Source organism: Gymnogyps californianus, chromosome 5 (genome assembly GCF_018139145.2).
Source record: "Gymnogyps californianus isolate 813 chromosome 5, ASM1813914v2, whole genome shotgun sequence".
Lineage (NCBI taxonomy): Eukaryota > Metazoa > Chordata > Aves > Accipitriformes > Cathartidae > Gymnogyps > Gymnogyps californianus.
This window is the reverse complement of record NC_059475.1, coordinates 32,973,784-32,994,980: the sequence shown is the minus strand read 5'-3', so window position 1 is coordinate 32,994,980 and position 21,197 is coordinate 32,973,784. Positions and strand designations below refer to the sequence as shown.

At 45.8% G+C, this 21,197-nt stretch overlaps 1 protein-coding gene across 3 annotated transcripts in view; it reads left to right on the top strand.

Annotated features, from left to right (window-relative positions):
- Positions 1-20,473, top strand: part of SUSD6 (sushi domain containing 6) — an 89,188-nt gene extending 68,715 nt beyond the window's left edge. For all 3 annotated transcript variants that reach the window (XM_050896948.1, XM_050896946.1, XM_050896947.1), the window contains 4 exons: positions 6,457-6,654; positions 10,264-10,402; positions 12,229-12,650; positions 14,481-20,473. In XM_050896948.1, the coding sequence (XP_050752905.1) occupies positions 6,457-6,654; positions 10,264-10,402; positions 12,229-12,650; positions 14,481-14,506 (785 nt within the window). In that variant the 3' untranslated portion in view covers positions 14,507-20,473. The remainder of the gene's footprint in view (positions 1-6,456; positions 6,655-10,263; positions 10,403-12,228; positions 12,651-14,480) is intronic.
- Positions 20,474-21,197: the final 724 nt, after the last annotated feature.

The following is a 21,197-nucleotide window of genomic DNA, read 5'->3' as shown; positions in this document are numbered from 1 at the left end:
CTTGGACAGAGAAGTGATCCTTGCCACTGTGGAATGCGCTGGAGCACAACTTGGAAGAGAGTAAATAGGCAAAGGCAGTGACTGTGACCAGGAGGGAACCTTCCTGTGTGACAGGAGATATGAGAAGAGACAAAAAGATATACTTTAAGGCAAGACAACCTTTTTCAAGCTGCTCCACAAAAATCCTACTGTAAGGGAGTCAAGGTAGCACAAGAAAGTTAGGATGAGGCTTCAGAGGGAACAGCATGAAGGAAATAGTATGGCCTCTAGTACTGGGACAACTTAACTGGGTGCTTATATGTTCTGTTTCACAAAGATGTTTGCTCACCAGGCAGGACATGCTGGCGTGAGACAATCATGACAGGTTTAACCAGACTAGCCAGGGGAATGTTCATCTTGTTAGATCAGGAGGGTGGTTTTTGTTTGTAGGATGTTTTTCCTCTGTAAGTCTTGATAATATCGGTTAAATGGAGTAAGTCTTGTAGGTGAGGAAAGAGAAATACTGAGCTTAGGATCTTCCATTTCCGGTCTTCACATCCCACAAAAGTCGTGGTGTGTCTGAAAGGCCAGGAGATGTTAACATATCCAAACACGGCATGTGTTCAGAGGATCCAGCAGAGCAGTCATCGTCTACTCAAATTGCTTCCAAAATGCTTCAGCGCTGACATGTAAGATTCCTCTGACACTGGTGATGGTCAAACATGCTAGAGCACTTGTGTAGTCAGTAAGGAATTTACCTGAGGCTCAGTCCAGCTTCCTCTTTAAGTTGCTGGGATTTGCACCTGACTCATATAAACAGCAGCTTCAATTTGTCAAAACTGTTCCCGTCCTAGCTTTAGTGACCTTTGTCCCTTGCTGTGGAGAAGTAGAAGAAATGTTACTGGATGTTCAGTGCAAAACATCCCTTTGTTAAGCAATGTTATACCCATCTGTCCACCCACGTAAGGTGAGCAATGCAATGGTTTGTTCTCCCTCAGTTACAAACCTAGTTACGCACTCTAGCAGATGATGATTAGTAGTTGTCTTGTTCTTTTTTTTTTTTTTTTCTCTCTCTTACAAGAGTGCATTTAGTTAAGGAGGATTTGGTTTTCATCTCTGTGTGGTCAGACTGCCCAGCAAAAGAGATGAGTGACTGAAATACAGTTCAGGTGCTTGGTGCAGAAAAAAGGGGTGTAAGACCCCTGCTAGGATCTGGGAGTCTTACTAGTTGAAAAAAGAAACACGCAGTGCCAAGCAAACAAGACTGTAGAGAGATGCCTTTTGGTCAGCTGTTGTACGGTGGTGTGCCTGTGCAAAGAAGGTCAGTACTGGGGAGCTTTTATAATTCTGTGGCAATTATCCAGTCAAATTGACGTATGTTTTAATCTTACATTGTGTGTGTAAGTGGAGTGTATTGTTCTTGATACTTGCCACAACAGGCTCATCCTGCTTGGGCTTTGGAAATCTGCTTATCTGTGCATTTCACTCACAGAGATCAAGGCTCAGCTGTGCTTCTGTGGTTTATGTTCTGAGTACGTAAAACCCTCGCTTTTATGTCAGCACACAAAATACCACATACTTCCATCTGTGGTATTATCTGTGACTATGGCTTGGTTTTGTGTCTGTTTTACATTATGTTAGAAATGCTTTGTAGCTCTGCATCAGGTCAGCGTTCAGGACCACGGCTCAGCTTCAGCTCAGCCAGGACATGGAAGATCCATTTCATCCTTTGGTGATTAGGTTAATCAATTTGGCCAACTGACATCTCTCACTGTCTCTAAAAGAAGCCATGTTCCAACCCCTCACGGCTGTCTGTGAATTTGGTAGAAGAGAAAGCAAGTAGAGCTCGCTACTACTAGCAGAGCCATGGGAAAGGAAGCCAGTGAAGGTACAATGCGATGTCACTGTGGTTGCAACAAAAAAAGAGGTTCCTTAGTGTTGTGCTGCCTGTTGTCAAGTTGGTGACAGCTATGCAAAGAACATAAGAGCAGTTAACCCTCCTTGAAGGAGAACAGTATTTTCTCATGTGACCTAGAGACAGAAAAATATGGTGCTTACAGATGATTTGATGGGAAACTGGGTGGAGGTGCATACTGGCTTAGTATTTTTTCATTTGTGTATAAAAATTTGTCTATATATTAAATACCTGGTATTTTGGAATGGCATTTGTAGAAATGCCAGTGCATAACTTTATTTCTCCCTGTCAATCTGGAAATGACAGTTTCTTTACCTCTGAACAGAATTCAGTGATGTTCAAAATGTTTGGACTTCTTGTCAGTTGTTATCTCCTTCCTGTTTTCCAGCAGCATATGCTGGCAGAGAACCAGCTCTCTCAGGAGATGTCATAAACTTCAGTACCTCTTAGAAACGGGGCCTTTGGGAGTAGAGCTCTGCCCCCTTTGCACACAGTGCTGCAATGTTCAAAACCACTTTTTCTGTGTGTCCTCAAAGCTTGATGAATCAAGATGCTGGGAATAGCTTTGCAAGCCTAGGATGTCTGTAACCCCCTAGGAAGTTGATAACTTCTGTTACTTGGCTCTCTTTCTCTTCCCTGCCTGGTGTGAACATTTGTTTTAAGATGTCTTGTAAGCTCTGGGATACTTCCAGGAACACGTGTTTCAGGGAGGGAGTTGATGAAATTCCTGCATGTTTCTTTGTGCTATTGTGAGTCTAGGCTGATGCTACTGGGAAGGGGCTCAATTGTTACGATATGTATACTTAGTGTCCCACGAATTTAAAGGAATTTTTGTAACCTTTTGGGAAGCTTCAGTGTATCCACTATGTGCTACACACCTTTGAGACTTGGAAGGAGCAAATCTGGGGGTCATGGTTTTGCTGTGTCCCTTGAAATCTGCCCAGCTTTAATTGGGGCTGAAATGCTGAAAAACCCTACTCCATGGTTTAGTTCATGTGCCTCAAAAAGCATCAGTGTGCCAAAGTAATATGCAAACAACAACGCTGTAGCCTGGGGCTGGGCCACACAGCAGCATGCAAACACTGCTGAGGGTTAAACACGAGCAGCCCACTTGGGAAGCATGAGCTGGAAGGAGAGCTTGGTAAGGCTGCTCCCTGCTCCCAAACCCAGTACCAAACCCTCACGACACAGCCACGCTCCGGAGTGCTGATAAACAGTTCACGTAGGCAGCTATTCCTGTCCGTCTGCACCTTCTGGCTACAAAGCATAGCCAGGAGCAGGCTGCTCTGGACACGCATTCTGGCAGCAGTTGGCACCCAGCTCTTTCACCCTGGGTGTGTCAATGGTTTATTCTGTCAAAAGTGGTAAATGGGCCACTCTGCCTGGTTCTGTATTGGCATGGGTATACCAGTGCTGCAAACTCAGGGTGTAAGCTTTGCTGCTGTTTGGTGAGATAAAGGGTTGTGCAGAATCAGACTCTACCTTTTCTTCTGTTAGCCCCAGTTTAGAGCACACATATGGAGGCAATTGAAGAAACCCATTATGGAGCATGTGAAAGCTGAGGGTACTGAAAACTTAGGAACAGGTCGCTGTAGCGGAAAACTGCATTGTCTGTCCCAAACTTTCTGGGTGCCTGTGTTATGCTGGGCTGGGCCCTGGTTTGCAGAGGTGCTGAGCTCCGTCAGAGATGCCAGGGAAAGGGAGCTGGTTCAGCAGGGAGCAGAGGTGTTTGACTTCCTCAGTTTTTTCAGGCGCCACCAGTCCATCATCTTACCCACCCAGCCCTTGCCTGGGCCACCTCCAGCAATCTTTAAAGCCATCAGCACTGTCTAGTAGCTATCTCTAAAGCTGCAGGCTCTGAGGTGCTCTGTTCCCTGAGGCTGCCTTGCAAGGGACAGTTCAGGTGGTCTTCCAGGGGAGCTGGGGTTGCCCAGAGATGCTCAGTCAGGTTGAGGGTGGAGGGTGTTGATATTCTGGCTGCCTGATCCAGATCTCTTTTATCTGTTTCCCCAGCACATAAACAGTGTTCTTCCGTCACAGTGAAGGTGACATATTTTAAAATACTTGTGATGCTCTTGGATGCTGTGATAACAAATGACCTAAGGAGGTGGGAAAAAAAAAAAAGGGGAGGTGACTAACTCTGCAGTCTCTTCCCTGTGTGAAGAGGACAAGTCAGGGACAACTGACTGAACACCCTTATCAGCTGCTTCTCTCCTTTTGTGTGCCAAGTGGCCTGTGGAGGTGAGGAGGAAACCAATCTGCAGTTGCGTAGCTGCGCACCTCCTCCTGAAGCCCTTGCACGAGGAGGCCAAGTCAGGGTTCTGCAGGTGACTGATGCAGTGGTATTTCCAAGCCTTTGAGAGCACTACTGCAATGTAAATGAGTGCCTGTTTCTTGTTGGCTGGCTGATTTTTGTACGTAACTCAGAAACCTCATCAATGTAGGTGGCACTTTACAATAGAAGGGGAACCAAACAGTGAGCTGCTGCCTGGTCCAAAAGGGCTCCTGGCGCAATGGTCACGCGTGGGTACAGCTCAGGAGAAGGGAGAACAGAAGGAACGAGCTCTGTTTACTGCAGTCATTTAGCAAAAAGATGCTGTGCGTGGCTCTCAAGCAATTCCAGGTACCTCCTGTGGCATGAAAAGGTGTAGGGAAGTTGTCCTCTCTGCTCCTGAGGTCTGGCAGCTGCTGCGGCAACAGTAGCTTTTCCCCACAGCTCTCTACCATTGCCTAGAGAGGTACGTGTTAAACTGCTGAGAATATTTCTAGTGCTCAAATGGGTCCTTGCAGTTTAGCAAGAAACCCCTCTCCTGGGTTGCAGATGAAGCAGGGCATTTGTCTATGTGCCTGAAAGTGAAATGTGCCATGAATCTGTTGCTTCAGCTGATCCCAACTGACCCTAAGTGTTGGACAGGCTTAAAGTGAAAGCAAGTTTTAGCCTCATAAGGCAAAGAGTTAAAACATTGGTTACAAAATGGGAAATTATTGCAGAAAGGAAAAATAAAGTAACACAGAAGAGGCAACAGTTAATACTCATGAAGCATGAGACAGTGGCTTCTCTGAAGCTTATTTAAGAATGAATCTCCTCAAGAACAAAGTCGTCTTGAAAAGCTGCTGCTTAGACCCCTGTTAACCTTTTCTCTCAAGAAGTAAATTGAGTTGCAGTTATAAAGCTGGCAGAACTCACACCAGAGGGTTTTTGGCTTTGCTCAGCACTTCATCTCAGGGTTTACTGGCATTTACAAGGCACTACCTATGATGCATTCACACATGTGATTAGGTTCAAGGGTCACTTGCACTGCAGCAATGTAGCAAATTTTTCCACAGTGGAAAGAATCTGTAAAGTTTTCTTTTGCTTCTTAAATTTTGCCCAAAATCCAGTTACTTGAACTTTGCGCAATTGTTTCTCGCTGTTCGTCCCACAGTAAGTGGGACACTTAGAGGCAGAACGTGGGAATGCGTGCTCTAGGGTTTAAGGGCAGGCCTGGATCGCCATGCTGTGATGGAATAGGGTGGGTGGGCTGGCTGATTTTCCATGCCCCAAAATATCTTTGATGTATTTTCTTTTGTGAAGTTTGGGAAGCTGATGTGGATTTAAAGGGAAAAATCTGGATTTCTCCCTCTTTCATCCAGGCAGATGCATGGCATTGGTGGGGGGGTGTTGGGGCTGTTCTGCAGGGTCACTGTGACCTTCCAGAGGAGAGGAAATTCTAAGCAATACAACTATCCTGATTTTAGTGTAGTTTCCTCATTTGTGGTTTGTTGTTTTTATTTGAATGGCTATTGAAAATTCTGCAAGAAAAATTCTGGTATGTGCTATGTCTATACCCATTAGTCAGGATAGGGGAGATGCAAGGAGAAATGTAAAGTGCCTTCAGCACTCCAGACTTCACGTAGATAAACAGAGGGTTTTTTAGAAATGTCTTTGTAATATAACTAATTCCTTTTTAAAAATAGGCTAGAATATTTGGTCCTACTGCAGCAAAGCTCTGTTCCTCATGCTGTTGGTGGTATAGCTAAAATAGCTAATATAGGTAAAATAGCTAAAATCAATATGCTCTTACAGGCTTGCAGCGTGTCTTATGGGGCAGCTCTGTACCTTGACATTGTGCCCATAGTACAGTGGGGTGTTTGCATTCTTCATTCGTTTCAGTAGGAGGTCTCATGCCTTTTCCATATCAGGCTAATAGGAAAGCCTAGTTGTTAGGTTCCCCGCAGTCTCTAGTGAAACAGCTGTGGGGAAAAGATAGCACCAAGGATTTTCTGGGCCTCTCTCATGTGGAATCTCTGTTGTGTCACTGTTCAAAAATATCACCAGTTTGATGCCTGCCAACTAGATTGTACTACTGGGATAACAAGCCGTATTTAGCAATCACAGAAGACGTATCAGAGGTGAAACTGAGCTGTGTTTCTGCTGTTGTGTAACAGTCTTTCTTCTCAGTTTTGGTAGTTTCTTAATTTAGTGGGTGTTCGTAGGTGGAAGTCTGCCTATGTGCCGTATTTATTGTGCAACAGATGTCTTCCTCTGAGATATACTCCATGATGCTTTCTCTTTTTTCCAGATTGTCCCCAGCCACCACAGCCTGAGAATGGAGGCTATAAATGCCACCCTAGCCCCTGCAACAACCCTCTGACTTCAGGCAGTGTCATAGAGTATCTGTGTGTCGAAGGCTACATGCTGAAAGGAGATTATAAATACTTGACCTGCAAGAATGGAGAGTGGAACCCAGCCATGGAAGTCAGCTGCAGGCTCAGCCCGGGTGAGTGCTCCCTGACTACAGTGGGACAGTCAGAATTGCTCTTGCATTGGCTTTTCAGATTATCCTTAAACACTGAGTCAGTGTGATGCCGAGGAAGTCCATACAGCTGCCTCTCATTGCTCCAGCAATTTCATAAATGCAGCTGACAATCACAGCTCTTTATTAAAAATGTCTCTTCTGTAACAGCCCATCAGATGCAGGCTCAGAGTGCCTCACACAAGGGGACAACCCATGGAAAGGAGTACAAAGGAGGCAACTTGTTACTTATGTGGAGCCTCTTATTTTGACAGCTCTCATCCCAGAAATGGGGGAGGCCCTAACTGAAGCATTTTCCATGCTGTCTGGTTTTGCTCCTGATGGGTTTGACAGTACATCTCCCTCAGTGGTGTACCTGTCTGTCCACATGTGCGTGTGTGTGAGTATATAGAGCCGATCTTCCTTGCAAACAGATTAAGTAACTGTTGGCCACCTGTGGCAAAGAGCTTGATGGTGCTGCTTTTCACTGTACTGGCAGGAAAGGACATTGCTGACAAATGATTCCTGCTTCTCTCCAAATGGAAGTGGACAGCTTTTGTTTTGTGGGTCTCTCCCAGCTGAACAGGAATTCCTCCATCAAAGCAGGAAAGAAAAACAGTTTGCAGGAAAATGTTCATCATACAGCTCTTAGTTTGTCTACGGCTCTTCTGGTTTTAAAAGCATGCATACTGGATAAAATGAGAACTCCCTCCCCTCTTCAAGTTTGGCAGGTTGATAGTCTTACTGCTTGTCCTGGTTTCGGCTAGGACAGAGTTAATTTTCTTCCTAGTAGCTGGTATAGTGCTGTGTTTTGGATTTAGTAGGAAAAGAATGTTGATAACACACTGATGTCTTTAGTTGTTGCTAAGTAGTGTTTATACTAAGTCAAGGATTTTTCAGCTTCTCGTGCCCAGCCAGCAAGAAGGCTGGAGGGGCACAAGAAGCTGGGAGGGGACACCGCCAGGACAGCTGACCCAAACTGGCCAAAGAGCTATTCCATACCATATGACATCATGCCCAGTATATAAACTGGGGGGAGTTAACTGGGAGGGGGGATCGCGGCTCGGGAACTAACTGGGCATCGGTCAACGAGTGGTGAGCAATTGCATTGTGCACCACTTGCTTTGTATAGTTTAATTCTTTTAGTATTGCTATTGTCATATTATTATTATTATCATTATCATTGTTTTTCATTCCTTTCTGTCCTATTAAACTGTCTTTATCTCAACTCACGAGTTTTTTTTTTCCTGATTCTCTCCCCCATCCCAGGGGTGGGGGGCAGTGAGCGAGCGGCTGCGTGGTGCTTAGCTGCCGGCTGGGGTTAAACCACGACACTGCTCAGTCATCCTTAGTCAGCAAGATGTACACTCTGGAATTAAGTCTCATAATCCGTAAAGCAAAATGTGTTAGCTTAATCGGAAGGAAACAGAAAAGCACCTTCTTTAAGCTCTTTTTGGAGCTCACGGCATACCTGTGATCTCTGGAACATCCTGTCCTGTCCCAATCCTGTCTTATTGCTGCCTCTGTCACAGCCACTCCAATAGCCCCTTCCTATGATGTATAAGGAAGGGAACTGGGAGTTTACCTGGCAGCAACTAGATCTTGAAAAGGCTTTTCAAATTCAGCACAAGCTTCCTTTCCACAGTGGTCCCCCTTCCTATTGCCGCACCAAGGCTGGAGAACAAAGCTGTGCAGGTAGTGTTCCCTGGGTGGCATTCCTGCATGGTGGTACTTGGTCTACATCAGAGATGAAGGGATTGTGTTGTGATGAGCAGAAATCCCTCAGATTTCTTTAGCATCCTAAAGAATCAGTGGCCTTATCAAAAATATGGGGCCTCAAAAGTCTGACCCAGTGAAAAAGCCATTGCTTTCACAGCACAGGGTTTGAAACAACTGGTCAGGGTCAGAGACAGCTGAGGTTTAACTAGTGGGTCTCTTTCACAGGGCTAAAAGGAGGAGGAGGTGGGAGACTGTAGAGAGAAAGGCAGTAGATCTTAAAATGATTGGTAATGGGTAGGATCCCACCTGTTTCATACAGAGTAAATGAAATCCCTAGCAGTTATCCGATGTTTTTTGTAGCTCTGAGCCTGTCAGCCTCATAGCCTTTTGACAGTTTATGGTATGAGTTAGTGAGCATCTTGTTGGAATATGAGATGGTGAATGTGCTGGAGTGTACCCTGGGTAGTGAGCAGTTTTACAGCATCGTGTACTGATGCTGAAAATGGAGCACCCTATTTACCTACCTTCTTCCTTGTCAGCTTACTCAAAGTGCCCTGAGTAATGTTGAAAATGGAAATCGTTACTCAGCCCTATTTTACGATAGGGAAAAATGTACCAGACATTGTTTTTTACCCTAGGGAGAGGTTAAGCTACTTTTGAAAAATTTCAGGAAAACAAGTTTAAAACAACTAAACCAAAAGGTTTGACCCCAAGAGAAGATGCAGAAAATGCAGACGGGCTTTCCAGCTTACGTGCCTGTTTTGGGCATAGATTTCAGGCTGTAGGCTTAAAAACAGTGCTCCTTCAGCTTTTTTCTTCTGTTTGCATGCTGCTCTTCCCCTCGTCCCTACCTGCATGTGTGTCTTGTACCTCCCCGCAGTTTGAGACCTGTGCTCCCGAAGAATGTGTTGAACGTAGCAAAAAGGAATTGAGGAATTGCATACATGGGAATGTCTCAAATGTGAAATGCATGATAGTTTTTGCCAACGGGGAGGTGAGGTTTTTCAGATCTCTACTAAAGACATAAATTAGGGACAGAGGCAACACGTTACAGACAGTTATTTGCTCTAGGGAGGTGAAAGGACTAGTGTAGCATTCTAGGCATGATGTGCAGTGCTCAGCAATACCAGCTCCAGGCCATTCGCTCTCCACTCCCAATTTATTTGTGACTTGCAAGAGACCTTTAAAAGCTAAATTGGTTCCCGTACACAGGGCACAGCTGAGGAAGGGTAGGAAGGAATAATGTGAACAGGACACATGTACCTAACACTGAAAACTCAGCATCCTGAAGCAACACCTGCCTTCCCTCTCTGTTCCCTGGCATATGTTTGTGTGAGAGAGAAACTGAATACTTGCTGCATCTTAAATATACCTAGCCAGGTGACTTCCACCCCTTCCTTTGGGAGGCTGTTCCATTAGCCAGGACAACCTGTTGTTTGGAACTTTTCCTATTGTTTGGCCTAAAATGTCCTGCTTATTGTGCTAGACAATTATTAGCCTTGCTGGTAACATCAGGACAGTTTTTAGCTTTTGCTCAGCCAGATCGGTATATAACATGACCCTTACCACAATCTGTCAGTTCCCATGGCCTGCTTGCACTGCTTTTCTGTTTGCCCTGTGTTTTTCTAAAGGACCCTTGTATGTGCATGTTTTATTTTAGGTTCCCTTTACAGCTGATGCACAGGTGTCAGCTTGAGCTCTGAACTGTCCTCTATGAGATAGCTGGTGTGCCTTGACTGTATGGGAAACTTGGGCTCCTCACATGTGCACCCAAGTGTAACTCCTGAGAGCAGGCAATGTGGATGTTTTTCTTTCCCTATGGCAGTGATTTAAGGGAGTGGATCATTTTATCTTGTGTTCCTCTTGGTTTTGTAGAAAAGGACTCTCCTCCAACAATTGGAGTACCCACGCTGTCCATAGTAGCCTCCACAGCAAGCTCCGTCGCCATGATTCTGCTGTTAGTTGTGCTGTTTGTTTTGCTGCAGCCAAAGCTGAAGTCGTTCCATCACAGCAGGTAAGTGTAGCTGGGGTTTGGAGGGGCTCAGAGGCATCCTGTTTCTTTGCAGCAAAAACCCATTAAGGTACTTGGTTTAGGCCTTCATTTTGGAGCAACTTACCTCCTTGCTTCTCTGCTCCTGTTTTAATCACCTCAGTGGCACCTCTGTCCCATGATCCAGCAGTAGTCTGAAATGGTGGTCTGCGATACCCAGCTGCAGCCCCCATTCTAACATGCCATCTGATGAGTGGTTTCCTTGCTCTTTTTCCTTGGCTTTGAATGTGAAAAGTTATGATCCCTACTAGCCTGGCTATAGATCAATCTCCTGCCTCTTCTAGCCTTGGATAGCTACCGAAGTATGTGTCTGGGTATCTCCCCCAGTCTGTTTGTGAGATCCTATGGACATGAATTCCAGCAGTACTGCTGATTAAATACACATGCAAATCTGCTGTCGTTCCCTGCTATGGGAGGAGAACCCTCCTGGCCTGGGTTTGTGGATGAGAGGAGGGACCCAGCCGTAACACTGCTGCTAGCTGAGGTCAGCAAAGTCACTGTGGACTCTCTTCCGAACCAGCTACTAGTACTCCTTAAATAAGAGCAGAGATGTGGCTGTCCAGCAGTGGGGAGGTTGAGAGGTGGGTCCCTGGAGTCTGCCTGTCCTGGTTTCGGCTAGGACAGTGTTAATTTTCTTCCTAGTAGCTGCTATAGTGCAGTGGTTTGGATTTAGTAGGAAAATAATGTTGATAACACACTGATGTTTTTAGTTGTTGCTAAGTAGTGTTTATACTCAGTCAAGGATTTTTCAGCTTCTCATGCCCCGCCAGCAAGAAGGCTGGAGGGGCGCAAGAAGCTGGGAGGGTACACTGCCAGGACAGCTGACCCAAACTGGCCAAAGAGCTATTCCATACCATATGACATCATGCCAAGTATATAAACTGGGGGGAGCTGGCTAGGAGGGGGGATCGCGGCTCAGGAACTAACTGGGCATTGGTCGGCGAGTGGTGAGCAATTGCATTGTGCATCACGTGCTTTGTATAGTCTAATTCTTTTAGTATTATTATTGTCATATTATTATCATTATCATTGTTTTTCATTCCTTTCTGTCCTATTAAACTGTCTTTATCTCAGCCCACGAGGTTTGTTTTTTGGGGTTTTTTTTTTTTTTCCTGATTCTCTCCCCCATCCCACTGGGTGGGGGGGAGTGAGCGAGCAGCTGTGTGGTGCTTAGTTGCCAGCTGGGGTTAAACCATGACACTGCACTTTTCTGAAGAAGTCCAAACCACTGGAAAAGAAAAATTCAATCTCAGGACTCTGACTCATGAGCCTAGGTGATTAACACTGTGCCAATTTAAGAGCTGTCTGACCCACCTCGCCAGGGGTTCTCTCGCCAGCAGCAAAGGTGGCAGAACAGGCAGCGCTGGATGTTGTAGAATATAGTAGTGTAGCAAGCTGAAATCAGCGGTGGTCAGAGCTTTTTTTTTTTTTATATCTGCCAGCTGTGACAGCAGAGGGCTCGGAGTCCTGATCTTTGTCAGATTTATCTATGGAGGCAGGTGAGGTGGGAAGCGTTGTAACCTTTTCAGTTCTTGCTGCTAAATACATCAGGCACTGTGAATTACAGCCCCTGCTCATGTTTATGGCAATTCACAGTAGGGCTGCAACGCTATGCTTGCTTGACCTTGTTAAACCACCATTCATGTTTCTGTCTTTTCCCCTAAATAAATGGTGAGCATTAGAGTTCTGCTGTGGGAGGTTACTGGAGTTCTTGGTAACATATATATAAAAATAGAAATGCTCAACTTGTTTGTTTTCCCCCCCACCCCCGCTTTGTTTCTTTTTTTGAGGCGAGACCAAGGTGTGTCTGGAGATCAGGTCTCGATCATGGTGGATGGTGTCCAAGTGGCCTTGCCATCCTATGAAGAAGCGGTGTATGGCAGCACAGGGAACTGCATTCCACCCTCGGACTCCCGAGTGCAGATTGTGCTCTCGGAGGGAGCTGGGCAGAACGGAGCCAGAGAGATGCAGCAGCAGGACCAAGGGGCTCACAACAGCTTTGAAAGAGAAGATGAAGCCCCCGGACATTCTGGACTGTGTGAAGCCAGTGGCTCTCAGCGTTCTGAAACTGTTCTTGTGCATCAGGCTGCTACCTCTTCCTGGGTAGCTGGCATGGCTAGCAGTAGACCTGTACACAAAGAGGTCCAAGATTCAGAAAGCAGTGACATACAGAGCCTTTTATCACTCACTTCCTCCGAGGAATACACAGATGGTACGTGACTTGGGCAAGGAGCACTGAATGAGACCCTTACAAGAGTAGGTTCTGCAGTTGACTACCTAGGATGAAAATGGCAAGGAATGTTCCTGTGTATGTCAGGCACCAGAGGACCTTTTGAAAAGAGGTGTCCCAGTCTCCGTGGCATGTTTCATAACTTCAATGTGCAAGGAGTATTTAATACCTTCTTCTGAAGTATGCAGTGCTCCTGGACTGGGAGCCTAGGGCAGTCTGGAAAGACTGTTGGGGTTCTGCTGCTCACCTTGTTGTCCTAGCAGAGGATTTGCAGAGAAATGCCAGCCTCCAGCATCATAGCACAAATGCAGTAAAATAGCTGTGTTTGTGGAAAACAAGTTGGTGGGAGTGGGAGGGTATGCTTGGAATACAAACCCTTTGTGATGTTTGGGCTTCTTCATTTTTAGACTGTCTTAGTAAGCAGCTGACTGCCACAGTGCATACAGTGCCTCAGCCGTGGCATGCGAGAAGACCTAAAAGGGATGTGCTTGAACTTACTGTGCAGGGCAGAGGGGCAAGCCTGTTAAACAGTCAGTGTATCTTTCGTTCTTCACTTCTGTTCTGCCCTGAAGGAGTGGCTTTACAATGCCAGAGCTGATGTGAAGCTGCAGCTTAAGGTTGTTTCTGGAGAGATTGCTGTGTCTTAGGGAAGAAGTGTAACTGGCTTGTAGATAGGTCAGGGCAGAACTTCTCCTTTCCATGGTGTCAAGCCCTACAGCCATAGTAATGCCACTCAGAACCCTTGCAGTAAAAACAGTTAAAGGGGATTTCCACTAAAGGGCAGAAATGGCAAAATGTCCTGAGACGGGCATTAAACCTCAAGTGCGTAAACAGCAGAAATCCAAAAGTGAAGCTTAACAGGAAATGTCTGCAGTGTAGAAATTAGAGGATGTTGCCTCTGCACTGTGTCATTTTTATCACTGCCTGGAAACATCTATTGCCTCTAGGGCTTGTTGTACAGTAGCAGATTGCCCCTTGCAGCAGGAGGCCATAAATCTTGTGCTGATGGCTCAAAGATGAGGAAGCTGCAGCTACTGGAGGAGGTTGCGTTTCTTCAAGTTAGATAAGGGCAAGTGTGATTCTTTTATTTCCAACCATCCCTGTCACAGTAAGAAATGTGTCTTGGACATTTTGAGGAACTAAAAGATTGATGAGGTCATGGGAAAGGAAACTGTCATTCTTAAGGGAAGTTATTACCTTCCCTGAACAACATTGGTGAGGCTTTACTGGGAATACTGTATCTTGTTGTGGGACCCCCAGTTCAAGAGAGAGATGGAGAAACTGGACAAGCTCTATTGGAGGCCTGCCAAGATAGCCAGGTGCTTGTGGGGAGTGACTGGGGGAGCTGGGCTTCTTTAATTTGGTGAAGAAGCAGCTGAGGGCCAAGCCAACAGTTGACTACAATTACTTTGCAGGGAGTTGAAAAGCCTATGGAGCGAAACTCTTCTCTGCCAGATGATATAATGTGGGGCAATGGCCGCAAGCTGTAATTTGACAGATTCAGATTGGGCATTAGGAAAATATTTTGCACTAGGAGGGTAGTGCAGGACCAGATGGGCACCCAGAGAGGTGATGGAGTCTCTGTCCTTGGAGATTTTCAAGGCTGGAGCTGGCGATGGTCCCACTCACAGGGGCAGGTTGGAGCAGAGTCCTCCAGAGGTCCCTTCTGCTGTGTTGTGATGACAGGAAGACCACTGCATTATCACGTTATGGGAGTGGGAGCCTGTCTTGCTTTCAGCAGTAGTTTTTCTGGTGTACATTGAACTGCAGAAGTCTGACTACTCTTTCTTTTTTTCTCTCCCCACCATTCAGATATTCCCTTATTGAAGGAAGCATGAGGCCTGCTGTGTTTGTCTAGCCTTCTCCTTCTTGGATTTCTTCCTCCTCCCCTCCCCCTGCCTTCGGGACAGAAGCACTCTGTGCAGCCTTCCCCGTCCTCGCAAGCTGTGCCCTGGATACCTCCAAGCAGAGATGCCCTCAGCTGAAGATCCAAAGGATGTCGCCAGGTTGCCTCCTGGATGCACCAGTGGACTTGGTGCAGCGCTGGCTTCCCCATTCCATCAGCATCAGGGGCTCAAGGAACAGAGTGGATTTGAGCTCTCCTCTCCTCTTCCCCAGCCAGATGTTTGACAGCAGTCTCTGAAGAGCTGCTCTTTTCTCGTGCCTTTCTCCTCCTCACACCGGCTTGTTGCAGCTTATCAGCCTCTCTAGCCCTTCTGCTGTCCAGATTGCAGGGGCTAAAACCGCTTGCTCACTGGGTGCAGACACAGTTTATATATACGTATATATGTTATATAGGCTCTTCTTCCGGCATCCTCTTTGTGATAAGGCAGGACAAAATGCCTCACTGGGACTGAAGCTGGGCTTGGGAGGGATCCCAGTTAAGGGGCAGCTTGCGATGTCTAGAAGCGCCTCAGATGAGATGGGCTGTGTGACAACTTAGCTGTGCAATAACAGTTCATTGAGACTTGCTAGAGCGCTGAAGGCTGAGAAGTCCAACGTGTAGGAATGCCCTCTGCCTGCTTCTCAAAAACCATCTCTGCAGGAGTCCATTCCTGAAAATCACTTTTGTCTCCTCCTTCCTTCTCTACCCGTGCAGCCCACTTGATTATGCTGTGTTTCTGGAAGCTGGGACTGGGACTGTACTACCAATAAAACAACCCTTTCAGCTTTGGTCTGGTGCCAGAGCAGCTCCTGGTGTTAGGTTGTAGAAGAGCCTTGGATGAATGGCCAGTGGTTAGCAGGGTCCAGAAAGCTTGGAGGATGTGACTTTCAGTTAGCCAACCGTGTGTTAACTATGAGTTAGCCCCATTCACTGAGGCATCAGGACCGGAACCAAATTTGTGGCCCTGCTCTTCTGAATAAGCTGTGTGTCTCAAAGCTTTTTCAGTTAAGGTGGTTCTGCACCAAAGCTTAGGTTCCTTTGGTCACATCTTCAGGCAGAGGTAACACTTTTGAGATGTAATTTGGAAGTGGTTCAGGTGTTTGAAAATGTCAAGAGAAAAAATGCCTGTAGGTAGTGAATGCCTAGGGGCATTGGTGCAATTCCAGATTACCTTTCCAGGCACACTAGGTACCTTGGTACTTGAATCCTGGGTAGCTACCATCTCAGAGGCTAGAGTGTCTTCTAGCTTCATACAGCAAGAGTCTGCTGTTTTATCCTAATGGGCTTCAGTGGCCCCACAGAGAAGGGCTTCTTCCTTGTGGCTGGGGGTAAGCAGCATTTATAAAGTCTCTTAAATACAACGCGGTTGCCTGTTGCTGTGAGGGAAGGTTGGCTACGTTGACAGCGGCACCAGAGGACACCATAGCTTATTCTTGAACCTAAGTTTCGAAGATTGTTTCAAGTTCTGGTAGCAGGGAAAAGAAAATCCAAAAATATGTATACCTCTGTCCCCCAGTTATCTACAGCAGGTCAGAATATCCTGGTTGCTGTTAACAGGACTCTCTTTTTGTAGGAAGCCACACTCGTCTGGGGTAGGTGATCCAATCACAAAAGCATTGTGGTGGTTGCAAGGTTCTTCACCGGGGAGGTCTGGACACTGTTCCGTGGGATTGATTTCAACAAGAAGAGTTGGCTTCTTAGATGCATGTACCTTGTCATAACTGTATTGAAGTAACCAGGAAAGTGTTTGCCCTGTGAGAAGCTGCTATATTTTTATTTGAGGGAGCAAAATGTTATGGCCTTATACATCATGTGGTAATATACAGGTAAATAGGGATGCTGTCTTTGCTGCTTTGCTTTTGGTTTATGACCCTCACCATCCTCATCCTTGTTGCTCCAGGAACATACCGTCACAGCACTTGGTAAAAGTGGCACACCACCTTTATATATAAAATCACTGTGGCTTAGCTCCAGTTCCCGGAAATGGGGAATGGCCATAGTATCCAGCCGTGTACCCGCTGCTCCTGTTCCTGATTAGCTGTTAAATCCCAGGACACCTGGGACAGTGTGTGCCTGTGGATGGAAGAATCCTATTTACCCTATCCTTGTTTTAGAGGGATGTTATTAATTTAAAAATACAGTGTTTTAAACTTCCTTCCCTATTGCTCGTGTTACCTTGCATTAACACAAGGATTTGATAAATCCCATTTGGGTGGTTTGGGTATTTTTTGTTCAGTTTGGATGGTGAAAATCCCACGTTGTTTTACAGTGGGCTGCAGTGTCTCAGCTTCAAGCACTGCAGAGGGCAAATGTTGTTTACACATCTGCTATTGGAATTTTAGAAAATAAGCATGGGAACGTTTGTATTTAGTTTTTAACTCCTACCTTGGAAACGGTCTAAGCTTGAGCAAATGGCCTCATTCACTGGTTTATCAGGGCAGATGGAGGGATCGAGCGAGTGTAGTGGTAAGGGAGTGTGGAGGGAAGAATACATGACTTCTTTCCTGCTACCTAAGCCACTCGGAGCAGGAGGAGTTGCTCTTTATGCATTTAAGGTCCTGTCTACTCAAACCGACCCTCAGCAATCAAGGTGTAGAAGTGGGGTACATGCTGTCTTCCTGCAAGGGACAGTCCTTTAACTCAGTGTTAGCACCGGCTTGGTGGGAGAATCACCCAACGAAGCTGGAAGCTGATCCCGAGGCCAGACCTTGCCCTGCATGCACGCCTGCTCCGCCAGCAGAAAGCACGTACCGTATGGCCCTGCCTCCTCTCTCTGCTATTGTAAAGCAAGCAGCTGCCAGTTTGGGAGAGAAAATTCAATTTAGGTGGGGGAGAGAAGGAAGCAAGCTGCACAGAAGAGACAGTGCTTTTCTTTTGTTTCATTTGTAGAAATTGTGGGAAATGGCTTTACTAAGGAGGGGGGGAAATGCGGAGGTGGAGGGAAATATGCAAGCATAGATCTTGTGATCAGGCATAAACAGGCAGCTTCTGTTGGCTTGCTGAGGGTAAACCAGCAGCTCCCAGGCCAGTCTCTGCTGTGCTGGCTGGTAACCCCAGCTGATGGTTCCAGTGCTTGCAGAAGAGCCTGTCCCCTGCAGCACCACTTGTGGGAACAGGCCCAAGGACCTGTGCAAGCCAGAACATGGAAAACAGTTTGGGGGCATCACATTCCTCTTGCCCACATCCTCAGCTTTAGAGTTTATTTTCATATAAAGTGAGGTAGAATGGGTGGGGAGGAACCTGAGAGATGTCTGCTTGACAATTGTTTTTCAAGGAGCAGGGGGGAGCAAGGCCTCACTTAACAATCACTTGATAATCAGCCACTCATTCATGTTTGTTTTAATCCTGTGGAGGCTGAAGGTTTGGGAAGTCTTTTGGGCAGAGATTTAGGAAAAACTAAATTGCACAGTCCTGTCTTTATTTATGGGAGCAAGGGCTGAGGCTTAAAGATCCCTCAGTCGTGAGCTCTGTGCTATCTCAGGAGCGTTCATTACCTCTGAGCAAAAAGTGTGTCCTCTTTCGCTGTTGCCATAGGTAGATGCAGCCTGGGTCTCAGCATGGTGGATGGGGGAGCACAGGGGCTCAGCCTTGCAAGATGTAACGCAGTAAATTATTTTTTTTTCCTTTTTTTTTTTATTTCTGATGGGGCCACAGCCTCCTTACCTTTTTTCCCACCTCTGTCTGGCAAAACAATTCAAAGGGAGGCATTTTTTCTTATTTGACACTCCTGACATAATCATCTCATGCTCTGTCATACATGCTGGATCCTGTGATATTCAAGAACATTAAAATGATTTAATTGCATTGGAAAAATAAAAATAGCACTTCTTTTAAAGGTTTCTGTTATTTTTGGAGTCTGATAGGTTAAAAAAAAAGGGCATTTCAGAAATTCAGAATATTATGTGCAATAGAAAAACCTCCTTGCTCCCTTTCAGTTGCATAGTTTTTTAAAAAAATAAAATGCAACTTACTGCAGTGTTTGCAGCCCAAGTGTTGCAGAACTGGCCCAGCCTGAGAGAACCAGAAAGTGAAGCTGACAGTAACCCATGGGGAAGCGGGGCAGTCTCCTGTCAGGACCTGCATCACGAAGCTCAGATCAAACGATGAGCCACCTTGGATTGTGTCAGAGCCTCCTGCCACCTTGAAGGGGGTCGGCAGCATTGGTGAGAGAGATGGTTTTGTGCGTTCTGGTTTTAAATAGCTTGCATTTCCCCATCATTAACTGCAGAAGAGGTAAAAAATGAAGTCCGGAGGAGAGACGTGCTGCAGCATGTGAACCTGTGGAGTTGTTGCTGAGTTAAAACTTCATGAGTTTGGGAGGGAGAAGAGCTTAATGCATTTTTATCCTTTTTCTTAACCACCAGGAAACTTGCTGTGTAGAAGAATGCTTACTCAGCAAGCATGCTGCTTGTTCACCCCTTGGACGTCTCCCCTGCGGTTTCTCCTTAGCCTTTCAGCTCCGGTGTGGCGAATTGTTTAATGCATCTGGAGCCTTTATTTGGCCTTTCAGCACATGGAGAAGTCAGGTGTGTTAGGAAGAAATCTGTTCTGTGTGTTTTGGGAGGAAACATCCTAAGATGCTCCCAGAGGTGGATGACTTGGGTCAATACTGAGGAGTGGGGCTAAGAGAGCAACAGGCTCAGCCATTGGAAATGATCTGGGATGGTTAAGTCCTTTACAGCACAGAAAAAGGAACACAAGGAGGGGGGTAAGGAAGAGCTGTGACTGAAAACAGAGGTGTGCTGCAGGCTAAGGAGCTAATGCATTCATGACCAGGTTGTAAGGAAGCTTGTGCTTTGTTTAGATGATTTAGCAGACACCAGCAGGGTTGCTGTATAAAAGAAATATTGACATACAACTGGTTGGACACACTGAGATTTCCTTGCTGACCTTTTTAGAACATATTTGCAAAACCTGGTTTTACTGTTCTGATAGCAGTTGTTTAAAAAAAAAAAAAAGTCTGCCTTATTACTCTATCCAGATAACTAATTAAATCAATTTCACTTTCTGGTTTCTGTATATAAATGCAATAAATCCCATCCATTTTGCACATCCTGCCTCACCCTTGAGTCCTTACCAGGGAACTGCAGATTGAACTTGCTCTTTGTGAAAACCTTTGTTTGCAGAACTTCATTAGAAAACATTTATTCTCTATGATACACTTTGAAAGTGCAGAGAGGTTTCCTAGAGCAGACTTCATTTTAAGGCGTGTTTTTATACAGGGAATAAGCCTTTTTCCGATCCTTCATCCCCTCCTCCTGCCCTTCCACACCAGGACAGAGCACGCCACTTCCCACACTTCTCTTCAGGGCCCTGTGTTCAGCACTGCTTCCAAACTCAACCCTCTGCAGATGACGTACAGCTATATGTACCCACCAGAACGGGTTCTACTGATGCTCTGCATATGCTTTCCGTAAGCTGTGCTTTTGCTTCTGTCCTCGAGTGAGCAAGGACGGAGGCAACAGAGTTGTGCTGGAAAATGTTTTAGTTCTGATTCTCAAATTTGCTTCCTTCCAAAAGAAAGTGAAGTTGTCTGTGAAGCAGATGTCCTATGATGTGGTGGGTAGACTGATGCTGGTAGTTGCTGATGCAAATGCAAGGGGAGCTTGATTGCCTTTGTGCATTAATCTTTTCTTCTTTCCTATACGTGTTTTCTTTTTATCTGAATTGCACCACTATGGAATTATTTGCAGAATGGTACTCCATATATATGTGGGATTTAAAAACAAAACCATAATAGATGCTGTGCAGGATGTCACTCAATTGGTTTTATTTTGCTTTATTTTATATATATTTTCTGGTATCCTGTACATTGCAGTGGGTGTGAAGATAGTATTTTAATATTTGTACAAAGTTTAATTTAATTGTTCTATGTATATAACTGCATTTCTAAATTAAAAAAAATTTCTTTTGAAGTGAAGCTATAATCTCTTGTGTATTTTTTTTTAACTACTTGTGCCTTGTGGACTGGAAATCTAGCAGATCATTAGTGAATACGTTGTGGTAGTGCGATGCCTTCCATGCAAAGAGCAGGATGAAGCTAAAGCTAGGGATGCTCAGATGGCTTGGGGAAGGAGGTGCAGAGTTGGTGCGGCCTTAGAAGGATCATCTATTTCCAAAAATACCCTCCACTCTCAGAAGCAAAGGCCACCCTCAGTGTGCATGCATATAACTGCATGAGAAATTGGGCCAGGTCAGTTCAAGGGCCATTCTGGGAGGGCTGTGATCACTCGAGTGCCACCTGGACCTGTTGTCTTGTCTTGGCTGACATTCATGGCAGTGGTTCTTAGCAGACGCTCCTCAGCCTGCCTGAGAAGTCTCCTGATCTAATGTGCAGACTTGCTGCATGAGGCTGGGCATGGTATGTGCCTTTGCTCTCTATAGCACTGTGTGCATGCCTGGCAATTTACTGATATGGTGCAGAAAGACCCCCACAAGTGCTCTGTCCCTTCCTCTGCTCCCCCAAATAAAATGGTCTGTGCAGTCTGAGTTACTTGGGAGCGAGCAGCAATGGTCAGCCAGCAATGGAGAGGAAGGATGTGAGCTGGGAGGAGGACATGGCAGTTACTTGGCTCTCCCACGGCAGTGGTAGGAAACCCCTGCCCGCTGGGTCTGTGCGTCAGAAAAGGGAATAGCAATAAAGC